The sequence below is a fragment of the Chiloscyllium plagiosum genome, chromosome 35 (genome assembly GCF_004010195.1).
Source record: "Chiloscyllium plagiosum isolate BGI_BamShark_2017 chromosome 35, ASM401019v2, whole genome shotgun sequence".
Taxonomy (NCBI): domain Eukaryota; kingdom Metazoa; phylum Chordata; class Chondrichthyes; order Orectolobiformes; family Hemiscylliidae; genus Chiloscyllium; species Chiloscyllium plagiosum.
The window spans coordinates 29,816,796-29,829,732 of record NC_057744.1 but is presented as its reverse complement, the minus strand read 5'-3'; the positions used below and the strand labels follow the sequence as shown (position 1 = coordinate 29,829,732).

Genomic DNA, 12,937 nt, shown 5'->3' with positions numbered 1-12,937 from the left:
GGTGACTTGGTGATGAGATACCAGCCTCTCTGGAGTTATTTCAGCTTGCATGGCCTTTCTTCGACAGCTGACTCCTTGAAGGAAGGAGATGAATTTTGTGAGATAGCAAGCAAGATTTATCCCTTGGATGAATGCTCTGAATCTACAGGATATTGAAGCATTTGTTGCAGTATGTGCAGAAACTTCTAGAAAGCAGGATCAAACACATGTTTTGCTGGTACCTTGATGTGGATTCAGGCCTCTGTTTAACATTTCCCCTGAAAAATGGCACCTGCGACAGTGCAGCACTCCCTCAGAACTGGCATCAGCTTTGATTATGTGGGCAAGACCTTGTGTGTCTTTGGCATGTTTGCAAAAAACATCATGCAAGGGGTATGTGCATTATTGGGCATTAATTGCCTAGTGGCCAGTTAAGAGTCGGCCACATTGCTGTGAAATCTGGAATCAGAGGTAGGCCAGTCCAGGTGAGGAGGCAGATTTCCTTTCCCAAAGAACATTAGTAAACCAGATGGGTCTTTACAACAGTTAATGGTGGATATATGGTCATCATTACGAGGTCAATTCCTGGAATGGTGGTACTACCTTACGCTGAAAGACTGGAGCGACTGGGCTTGTATACCCTTGAGTTTAGAAGACTGAGAGGGGATCTGATTGAGACATTTAAGATTATTAAAGGATTGGACACTCTGGAGATGGGTTTCTGCAGATGGGTGAGTGCCGAACCAGAGGACACTGCTTAAAAATATGGGGTAGACCATTTAGGACAAAGATGAGGAGAAACTTCTTCACCCAGAGAGTGGTGGCTGTGTGGAATGCTCTGCCCCAGAGGGCAGTGGAGGCCCAGTCTCTGGATTCATTTAAGAAAGAGTTGGATAGAGCTCTCAAGGATAGTGGAATCAAGAGTTATGGAGATAAGGCAGGAACAGTATACTGATTAAGGATGATCAGCCATGATCATATTGAAGAGTGGTGCAGGCTCGAAGGGCAGAATGGCCTACTCCTGCACCTATTATTTATTGTCTATTAGGCTAGGCATTTTTTTTTTACTGAATTGCAATTCAAATTTGTATCACTAGAATTAGCCTGGGGTTCTGGATTACTGGTCCAATGACATTCCTGACAGGCCACCACCTCCACGGGTGTGTGCTGCTCACTGAGCTTTGACTTGTATCATAGATCAGATTATAGGACCCTACAGTATGGAAGAAAGCCATTCAGCCCATCGCGTCCACATTGACCCTCTGAGCAGCATCCCTCCCAGATCCATGCCCCTGTACTCTATCCCTGTAACCCTGCACTTCCCATGGCTAATCCGCCCCACCTGGACACTACGGACAAATGGACACAACAAATCCACCTAACCTGCGCATCATTGGGCTGTGGGAGGGAACCCATGCAAGAAGAACATGCAAACTCCACACAGACAGTCTCCCCAGACTGGGATGGTCCTTGGAGTTGTACCAACCACTGTGCCGCCCTAATGCAAATGGGGGCTTGTTTATAACATTTCCCTCTTTTCATTGTTTTTGCTTTTAATGCTCATGGACAAAGCTTCTCCTGCACTATTCATTGTGAAAGTTGTTCATCACCTGGTTTGTCATGGCAGAGGGGGGATCACAAGGGAAATGCAAACTCACGGTCCAGTTTTATGCTAAATTAGCTGGAACTGGTCAGGACTCTGCAATGAGGAAGAAGAGAGGAGCAATCAGACAGGCATTCTTACAGCCAACTCCTCTCCAATGCCCATTCTTGGGATGTGTGCACATTGGGTACAGGGCAGGACCAAGTGCAGGGTGATATCTTCCATGGTTCAATGGCTTTGCTGTGAATGTTGAAAGGGAAATGATGCAGTTAGTGCCTTGAGGAAACTGCTCACTGAATTGGAACAATGTCCAGAGGTTAGCTTCAGGAAGAGAAGACTAGGCTGAAGTCTTAGGTCGGACTTTTTCATCTATCTGGGGAATCCGCCATTCAGTTGCTGGTTGTCTCTCTGTGAGCCGTGTTTGGGATTGAGTTAAGGAGTTGCAAACAAGAGCCTCAGATCAGAATTTGAACTCATCATGCAGGTTAGTAGCCCAGTGCAATAGTGATTGAGCACTCCCATCAGCAAAGGTGCTATCCTCAATGTGAGGTATTAGTGCTTAGTCCTGTTGTTCTTTTGCAGTGCTCAGGTGGTTGTAAAAGATCCCATGACAATTTTCAGAGAGAAATAAGCCATTTGTTTACCATTCTGACCAATATTCCAACGGCTTTTCTTCCTTAATCCTTGGCTCATGCACTCTGTATCTGTTGTGTTGCTGTTTCTGTATCTTCTATCAAATATTTGGGCCTTGCCATTGATGTAAGCAATTGCCTCAGTCATCTGCATGGGTAAAAGCCATAACTGAGGTACCAGCACCTAAAAACGTAAATTAACTGTTTGGGGCTAACTAAATTGCTATGAGACAAAAAAAAACCTGCAGATGCTGACTACTCCCCCTCCTGATGCTGCCTGGCTTGCTGTGTTCTTCCAGCCTCCTGCTTGTCTGCTAAATTACTATGGCAGGTTTTTCCCAAATCTTGCAACTGTTCTTAATCTGCTGCACAGTTTATTAGAACAAGAGTTGGAAAGTGGATGATCAATGTGAAAGAGCCTTTACACAAGCCAAAGAGGCTTTATTTAAGTCAGAAGTTCTGACCCACTTTGACTCAAAGTCATCACTGCAACTAGCATGTGATGCGTCACCATATGGAGACTGAGCAGTTATTTCTCACGTATTACTCAATGGTGAAGAGAAGCCTAAAGCTTTTGCGCCAAGACCGTCAACAAAGCGGAAATTAACTCTGCATAGACAGAGAAAGAAGCTCTAGGAATCATTTTTGTCACTAAATTATTCCACCAATATCCATCCAGACTGGAATTTAACCCATTAACAGACCACAAACCGTTGACCACAATATTTGGGCCTTGAACAGGGATATCTTCCCCAGCAGTAAGCTACATGCAGAGGTGGACATGGTACTTTGTGGCAAGATTGCAGGAACCGCCCCAGAAGTGAAGTCATGTATCACATGGAAGGCAGAACTATCCATACATGCAGGATGTCTCCTATGAGGAACGAGAGTCACCATTCCACCAGAGCTAAGGATCCATGTGTTAAATTGTGGCATTGGCAGAATGAAAGAGATAGCCAGAAGCTTTGGTGGGTAGGGCTAGACTCTAAAATTTCACAGAAGGTGAGAACATGTGCAGCTTGTGCAAGAGTTCACAACCCACCTCCGTTAGTGTTATTAAACCCATGGGAATGGCAAGATTGGGTATGGCAAAGAATCCAAATTGACTGGACCTTAAGGGCAAATATTTTTCAGAGTGAATGATGCACATAGGAAACACCCTGAATTTGCCATCATAAAGTTGACACCCTTCAAAAATAAAACATTGAAAGACTAGAAGAGACCTTTGTGTGATTTGGTTATCTGGACCAACTTGTTTGTGATATTGATCCACAGCTTGGGTTTATAGACGATGTAAAAAGCAGAATGGAATTCAACATATCTGATCAGCTCCTAATCATCCATCCACAACTGGCTTGGCTGAAAAGTTTGTTCAGACAATGAAACATACCTTAAAGGTAACTGAAGAATGAGGATCACTATCCCAAAACTGAATGAATTTTTGTTTACACACTGGAACTCAACTCACTCTTTGATTCAAGATTATCTGGAATTGCTCACGTAAAGCGTCAGATCTGCGTGGAATTTGATTTGCTGAAACCACTCAAGCCAAAAGACATTGTGAACAGGAAACAACAGATTCAGGTTTTCTAACAGGGTGAACAAAACTAAATGCTATATTTTGCAGGTTGTGGTCAAGTGGTGTTGGGGAGGAATTTGGCCACTAGTGAGAAGAGGGTAGCAGCCACCATTATAACACAGACTGAACCAGTGTCCTACACTATTCAGATGACAGATGACATAATATGGAGAAGATGTGCAGACAACCTCTTGGCAACCAGAACAAATGTGTCAGGGACATTGATCGAAGATCCATAACTACCAGTTCCAAATAGACACCTGGACATAGCTGAGGATAGAACAGTAACTGGAGTATCTGAGGGAAATAGCACCTGAGTGGAGAATGTCATAACATTGTAGAAACCTCTGAACATTCAAGAAAAGACCACAACAGGTGACATGCCTAGTACTCCAGAGAGAAAGCCAAGAAGCAAAATAAATGGATGCCTGAGGCACTTCAGCAACCATACAGGAATCAACATCCACTGGAACATTTTTACTTATTGAGTTACATATCTGATCGTAAATGTTTTCATTGCAGGAATCTCTGATGTAAGGGGGAGGGATGTTATGCATTTGTGTATGGTGGATTGACACTTTAAGAGCCTGATCATGTGATATAATAATGATGTGATTGGCCATTTTGGGCAGTCAAATGCTCTCTCTAAGATTGCTACCTGTAGTGTGAACACCTCTACTTTAAAGCTCCTGCTGTTAATCGCTTTGGCCTGCTGGTCCTTCCTGAAATTTAGCAATACTGTTCTCTTAGTCCAGGCTCCTTTGACACTCTGCTCACATCCCTCTCTTGACCATTGCCCCTCCCTCAGCAGGTTGGACAAAAGCAGATCAATTGTTCATGCCTGACTATTTATGGGATCTTCCTGTGCACTGGAACAGGTACCACATTTCCTGCACATAACAATAAGGCGGTTTATCACATATTGGTTAGGCCACTTTTGGAATACTGTGCAATTCTGGACTCCCTACTGCAGGAAGGATATTGTGAAACTTGAAAGGGTTCAGAAAAGATTTACAAGGATGTTGCCGGGCTGAAGGGTTTGAGCTCCAGGGAGAGATTGAATAGGCTGGGGCTATTTTCCCTGGAGTGTCGGGGGTTGAGGGATGACCTTATAGAAGTTTATAAACTCATGAAGGGCATGGATAGGGTGAATAGACTTTCCCCCAGGGTAGGGGAGTCCAAAACTAGAGGGCATAGGTTTAAGATGAGAGGGGAAAGATTTAAAAGGGATCTAAGGGGGCAATGTTTTCACACGCAGGGTGTGTATATGAAGTGAACTGCTAGAGGGGGCTGGTACAATTACAACATTTAAAAGCCATCTGGATGGGTAAATGAATAGGAAGGGTTTAGAGGGATATGGACTAAATACTGCCAAATGGGACAAAATTAAATTAGAATATGTGGTCAGCATGGACGAGTTGGACCGAAGCGTCTGTTTCCATGCTGTACAGCTCTATGACTGTGTAATTTTTATCTTGCACAGGATAGATTTAAGCTTTACACAAGTCATACAAAGGTTATCTTGTGTGATTATGAGATACGAGAGTCTCATTATTTTTTTAATAATGAAAAATCTATTCATTTATCCATTGTTGATTCTTTCTGTGCTGAGCAGTAATGTGTTGAACAGAAAACAATCATTTATCATTTGCCCTGCGCTGTAGGATTGAGACAGAGTTATTTCACATAGTGTTGGCTACTTGATTGGAAACGGGAAAACAGGAATTGTGTACATTACACGCTCAGTTCTCTCATTCAGCTCCATCAATCACCTGAGATCAGAGGCCAATAGACCTGGGCTCTTTCTACACATGCCGCCCCGTTACAGCTTGCAACACAGTCAAATAAAAAAACAGAAGGACAAAGTAATTTCAGAGAGGGGAGATTTTTGTGGTGTTGGGAAGCAGTAAAATCAGTTTATGAAACGGGTCAAGAAAAATTATGCTACATTACTGGGATAACAAAGTTGTTTTCTGGCTACGAGAGACTGGGTGGCATCAAAAAGGAAGAATTACTTTTGTGGAGCACCTTTCACAACTTCAAAACATTCAAAGCAGTTTACAACCAATGAAGTACATTTGTGTTGTGTTGTGGGAGATGCAGTAGCTAATTTTCACATAATAGCCTCCCATAAGCAATAATGCAGTAATGACTAGATTTACAGTTCTAGTGAATAAAAACCAAAAGAACTATTGATGATGTAAATCCAAAACAAAAACGGAAGTCATGGAAAAGCTCGGCAGATCTGGAAGCATCTGTGAAGAGAAATCAGAGTTAACGTTTTGGAGGTCTACAAGATGTTGAGAGGCATAAGTAGAGTGGGTAGACAGACACTTTTTTCCCAGAGTGGAAATGTCTATCATGAGAGTTAATTAGAGGAAGATTTAGGGGGAATGTCAGAGGTAAGTTCTTTACTCAGAGAGAGGTGAGTGTGTGGAATGCACTGCTGGCAGTGGTAATAGAGTCAGAGACATTTGGGATGTTTAAGCAACTCTTGGCTAGGCATACGGATGTTAGTACAATGAAGGGTTTGTAGGGTAGTCTGATCTTAGAGTCGGATAAAAGGGAGGCACAGCATCGAGGGCCGAAGGGCCTGTATGTACTGTTCTATATTCTATGTTTTATATGGATCTGGTGACCCTTCCCTAGTGACATTGATTTAATAATCAAACATTGGCCAAGGCTCTAAGGAGAATTCCTCTGCTCTGCTTTGTCATGTGGTTTAATATGTCACCCTCAGACAGTAGATAAGATCTTTGTTTAATTGAAAAGGTGGCACCTGTGACAGTGCAGTTCATCCTGAGTGCTGCATGGCAGGAACTTCTGGTTGTATGGTCATTGTGATGGATGGTGCAGTTTGTACGTACCAGCCTCACTCAGCGCTCACTTTACCTTTAGACCTCTCAGATGTTGCTGAGCTAGAAGGACGATAGTTAAAGAGAGAGAAGAATACAAAGCATTTTCATGAAAGGGGGTGGTATCTACGCTAGGGTTGGGATCTCGGGATGAAAGATTATTCGCGCAAAGTGGGAATGTGGAGTAATCAGATCAATCATGATCTTAGAGAATGATGGTGCAGGCTGGAGGAGCTGCGTAGCTGAGTAGGCTGAAACATCGATTTTCCTGCCATTCCTGATGAAGGGCTTTTGCCCGAAATATTGATTTTCCTGCTCCTCAGATGCTGCCTGACCTGCTGTGCTTTTCCAGCACCACTCTAATCTAGACTCTGGAGGAGCTGAGTAGTCTACTTCTGCTCCTAATTTATTTGTTCAAACCCTCCCCGTGCTAAATACAACAACAAGTTTTAATTCAGATATATTTTATCTCAAGTCCCTGACATGAGGGAGGGGGTTATACTTGGATCAAGGAAGGATAAGTATCCGTCTTTGGATCTGGATATGTCTTACTCGGGAGGTACCACCTCCAAAGATGTGCAGGTTAGGTGAATTGGCTAAATTGCCCATAGTGCTCAGGGATGTGTAGGTTAGGTGCTTTCGTCAGGGCAATTTAGAGTAATAAGGTAGGGGAATGGGTCTGTGTGTGTTACTGTTTGGTAGGTCGGGGTGGACCTTTTGGGCCAAATGGCCTGTTTCCACACTGTTAGGATTCTATGACTCTATGGCTGGGAAAGGCCTTTCCAGATAGTCTTTTGCTTGTGATCCTGTGAATTCCGCAGAACCAATAGTGATCTCCTGTTGTAACAGTTGTAATTGTACGTCTCGATCTATGGCCACAGTCAGTAACACAGGGTATTATCTAGAAATAGACTTTATTTACTTTGTGCTTAATTACTTTGTTCTTTGAATGCAATTTTTTATGGAAAATTGGGAAAAGATCCATTTATCTGGATTTCTTCCACTGGCACCTAGCCTGATTTTCTGGTCAGATTCTAGGCTGGGCCTGGACAGGTGCAGCAGTGACATTTACAACGGTTACTTGGTTTTGCAGAATTTGAGAATTGCTGAAAAAGGAGATATGCTGTTGATGTTTTTGGTCTTGCACTCATCAGGGAAGAATTGTAAGAATACCAAATCTCAGAAGGGAATAATCACTTAGACTGCATGGGAAGATTATTTGGTAGTTTGATGCTGATTTGCCACAAGGACTACACCAGGGAACCAAAACTGTGCTTCGACAGAGTGTCTCCCTTTTAGGAAATTCCTAATGTTATTTTGAGAGTATTTACAAATCCTTATTTCATTTTGTTTAGCAAGGAGTATTGTGCCAAGTATGCCAGAGGCATTGTTTAGTTTATGTATCCAGGAGATTAGAACAATGGGAATTCCCCCATTGCTATGATTTTGTGAGGAAGATGACCATGAGCAATAGAAAGTTGTTAGAATGTTGAAACTGCACCAAAAAGATCCTATCATGCTCTTCCCAAACATGGTCAATATGCAAATATAGTCAGGCATATAGGGACTTGACCAAAGTCTGCACAAAATTAGACACATAGGTTCATATCGGTGGTTCAGTGGTAGGCACTGCTGCCTCTCAGGACCAGGGACTTGGGTTCGATTCCAGCCTCAGGCAACTGTCTGTGAGGAGCTTGCACATTCTCCCCATATCTGCGTGGGTTTCCTCCGGGTGCTCCGGTTTCTTCCCACAGTCCAAAGATGTGCAGGTTAGATGGATTGGCCGTGCGAAATTGCCCGTAGTGTGCAGGCTAGTTGGATTAGCCACAGGTGATGCAGGGTGATAGGGGAGTGGGTTGGCTTGGGATGGGATTGGCTCTTTGGAGGGTCAGTGGCACTCAATAGGCTGAATAGCCTGCTTCTGCACTGTCGCGATTCTACGATCACTGGGCAGCCAGTCACTAAACTGCATACTTACTAAGAAAATGCCTGTAGCTAACAGAACAGTATACAGCTAGCGCACAGGAACAGGGGAAACAGGTGCAGAAAAAGGCCATTCAGCCCCTCAAGATTGCTTCATTTCTCATCCAGGTCAGGGCTGATCTTCTACTTCAGCCATTTCCTCACAATATCCTCATTTCCCATAATGTCTGTGATATCTAGGAATCTGTTGATCTCTGTTTTGAACGTATTCATGGACTGAGCTCCTACAACCCTCTGGGTTCCAAAGATTCACAACTCTTTGAGTGAAGCCATCTCTCGTCATCTCAATCTCAGATGGCCAGCCCTTCGTACTGAGGCTGTGTCCCTTGGTAGAGCCTGCCATAACCACAGCCGCGGGGGACATCCTTGAGGCTCTGTAATCTGATATACTTCAATAGGATTATCACTCATTCTTCTAAACTCTAGGGAATACAGGCCCAGTCATCTCAAGGGATAACACCGCCAACCCAGAAATCAGTCGGGTGGACCTCTGTTGCATTTAGAAACTTGGAGCTAGGAGCAGAAGTAGGCCATTCAGCCCTTCAGGTCTGCTCCGCCATTCAATAAGAACATGATGCCCTCTAGGCAGGTATATACTTTCTAAAGAAACTGTTGGGTAACAGTCAGCTGTGTAGTCTCAAGCTCTCTTGCTCTCACTCTCCCTGTCAGAATGGTGCTTTGGTGTTCATTCAGGAGAATGTGGATGCAGTTCATCCTGTCTTATTTTGAATGATTTGCACTTAGAAACAGGAATGTGATGTTCTCTGCATTTATTGCCAGTGCCCCTGGGTTCTGTTAGCCGTTTTTGTTGCTTGAAGAATATTTGCAGAAATTAAAATACACGACAAAAATGCTTTCTCTTGTATGAACCTTTTATTTAATCCCCTCATAAGCAGCCACTTAATCTTTTAAATAGCCCAGTTCCTTTACATTTACCCATTATCAGTTGCACCTCATTTTCAATTGTTAGTTATTCCCCACTTCGCGCACACACTCATTTTCATAATAACTAGCTCACCTTGAGGAATCCACCACAGTGGTGTAAGTGATGTGAATTCCAAACCAAGCAATCAAACATGGTCAATATACAAATATTCAGGTCAATTTTTACCACATCTCTGCAGATAATCCAGTCACTGCGTTCCACAACAGGCTTCTGCACTTTCACTTTTATTAAGAATTCCAATTTTTGGTCTGTCACCCCTCCCAGGAGACTCCAGAGCTCTGGTGGTTGGGGAATAACATGCAAGGTTCAACTAGCTTTGAAAGGCTGTATGGCCTTGTTCTGCATTCCAATGTCCTTCAACCATCATAATTGTGTGGAATGGACTGGTTAGATCTTTATTCTGTCCCCCTGTCATTTTCATTTGTTTGCATGATATCTTTTTAAGGATGATAAATGTTGTTTTCGCACCATAAAGTAGTTACACTTTAAACATAGAAAACAGGAGTAGGAGTAGGTCAGTTGGCCCTTTGATCCTGCCCTGCCATTCAATATGATATTATACAACTCAGTCACCTGTTCCCACTTTCTCACTCTACACTTTGATCCCTTCATCCCGGAGACCTATATCTAGCTCCTTGAAAACATTTGATGTTTTCTGTGACTGTGAATTCCACAGGCTCACTGCTGTCTGGGTGAAGACCTTTCTCCTCATCTCGGTCCTAAATGCCTTAACCTTAGACTGATCCTGGGGATGAAGAGTTTCTGATATCAGGAGTGGTTGAGAACTCAGGGTCTGTACTCGATGGCATTTAGAAGGATGAGAGGGAATCTCATTGAAACATACAGAATACTGAGAGGCCTGGATAGAGTGGACATTGAGAAGATGTTTCCATGAGTAGGAGAGACTAGGACCTGAGGGTACAGCCTCAGAGCAAGGGTGATGACCCTTTAAAACTGAGATGAGGAGGAATTTCTTCAGCCAGAAGGTGGTGACTCTGGAATTCATTGCCACGAGAGGCTCTGGAGGCCAAGTCATTGAGTGCATTTAAGACAGAGATAGATAGGCTCTGGATTAGTAAGGGGATGAAGGGTTACAGGGAGAAGGCAGAAGAATGGGGTTGAAAAACATTATCAGCCATGATCGAATGGTGTAACAATATCGATGGGCTGAATGTCCTTATTCTACTTCTATACCTTATACTCTTATTTTAAAGCTCCTGGCTCTGGATTATCTGGTCATTGGGAATATACTCTGTCCAGGCCTCTTAGAACTTTATAGGTTTTCCATGAAATCCTTCTTCATTCTTCTAAACTCCAGTGAATATAGTCCTAACCAATCCAGGCTGACTTCACAGGTCAGTCCTGCCATCTCAGGAATCCATTTGGTAACCGTTTGTTGCACACGATTAAGACATTAAGTACCCATTTGCTATGAACCTTCAATTGATGACCTTTGAATTTCAGACCCTTCAGCTCAGGAAAAGTCAATGGAGTCTTCGATCCTTGGACTGGTGCTGGAGATTGTGAAGCAGCCAGTTTTCATTGCGAGTGCTGGGAGTGTTCTCTGGGTCATCCTGATGATTTTCAGCGCGTGTTTGTACTGGCACCGCCGCACAAGAAGCTGTCAAATTCAGAAGAAACGCAGGCTCAGCAAAGGTGAGAGGCCTGTTAATGTCAGTACAGGATCATTTAATAGAAGTGACTTGCTAACATTGAACTGAGGATGAGTGGGTCAATGATGCTCACCCACACAGCAGCTTGTTGAAGGACATTCACTCCTCCAGGCTGAATACTTGGTATCTGCCCTTTGTTTGGGAGATGGAGGTATCTGTGATGTTATTCAACCATGGAGGAATTGTTTGTCTATGTCATGCTGTCAAAAGGCTTAGAGACTCCCTCAGTGTTGGGAAATGTATATCATTCGCCATATGTCTTCTCTGAGTTGAGTGCTGGCTGAAAAGTGGAGGACGTTGGTTTGGAGAGGGAAGAGAAGTTGAAAAGAAAGAAAGAAGTGGGTGTGGTGACAGAAGGAGAGCGAGGGAAAGAAAGAGATGTTTGTGGAGATGGGGTAAGGATGTAATTGCAGCAGAACAGACAAGTGGGACGGGAAACAAATGAGGCCATTTAGCTCCTTGTATCAGTGGTGGCTCAAAAAATGCTATGCAGCTTTAGCCCCTTTGTGCCTCTCAAACCTTATCTGAATAGGTTTCAGAACCTCAAGGCCAAAGTTTTGTTTCCTACCACCACTGGTATGTTCCTATCAACAAAGGGACTGGAAGTTACATGACAAAGCCACCGGTGTACTCTGGCAGCATGCCTGGGGACTCAGGGGAGGGGCATCTCTCCTGATCAGTTATCATGTGCCCTATGAAAGGCCTTTCTAATTGAAATGGATGCTCCTGTTTGAGCATCCACTGCCCCTCACCCAGCCTCTCAATTGACTTTACAGACCCAAAACACAATCCCTGGGACTGCTTGACCTAGGGTTGTGAAGCCAGCTCCAATTGTCTTTCCTCTAGTCCTTCAGCAATACTTCTGGTCGAGGACTGCTGCAGTCTTAGTAATGGTCACAGCTCCCAGTGGTGCTATTGGAGGTGACAGGATTACTGCGGTACCAGTAATGGCCACTGCTCTTGATGGTGCCATTGGGTGAGAGTGCTCCTGGCAGCTATTGGAGTTGGGAGATCCTGCCCCAGACAGCGTTGGGAGCAGAACCCACAACTTCAGGCAACCAACCTTGTGAGTCACCTAATTAAGATAGTGTTGTATCTTCCTGGGCACATGGAAATGGGCTTTCTCCCAGCTTTCTGGCTGGTGGGTAGGGTCATCATCACTGTATCAAATCCTGGCTCAAGTACTTAAAAGTGATAAGTGCCTGCCTCTCGCAGACTCTCAAGGAGATCCCCAGCTTTAGCGTCTCTTCAACTCCTCTTTAATCTTGGATTTGAATCTGAAATACTGTAATTTTCGGGATGCTACAGACCAAAATCTGGGAAGTGGGATGTTCCTTGGTTAGCATCATGGACACAATAGGCTGAATGGCCTCTTTCTGTGATGTAAATTTTCAGCCCTTCTACCAATTAATTCAAATCGTATCTTCTGCGTAGTGATCTCTCTCCGGTAGGAAAAAAGTCCTTCCTATCCATTCTGACATGATGTCACACATCACCAACTTGGCAACATCATGGTGATTATTGTCTGTCTTTTCTGTAGTGTGATCAATGGCCAAAACTGGGTGCAGTACTGGTATCTATGTTTTACACTAGTTGTGGCAGAAGTGATAGGCAGAAGAGATGGAAGCAGAGAACAGGGAAAGACAGAAGTGAAAAAGAAGACGAGAGAAAAAAAGGGGGGATATAA

The 12,937-nt window shown here is 43.7% G+C and overlaps 1 protein-coding gene across 3 annotated transcripts in view; it reads left to right on the top strand.

Annotated features, from left to right (window-relative positions):
- The window catches only part of robo4 (roundabout, axon guidance receptor, homolog 4 (Drosophila)), a 139,257-nt gene that overhangs the window by 87,328 nt on the left and 38,992 nt on the right, over positions 1-12,937 (top strand). For all 3 annotated transcript variants that reach the window (XM_043676848.1, XM_043676846.1, XM_043676849.1), the window contains exon 11: positions 11,042-11,233. In XM_043676848.1, the coding sequence (XP_043532783.1) occupies positions 11,042-11,233 (192 nt within the window). The remainder of the gene's footprint in view (positions 1-11,041; positions 11,234-12,937) is intronic.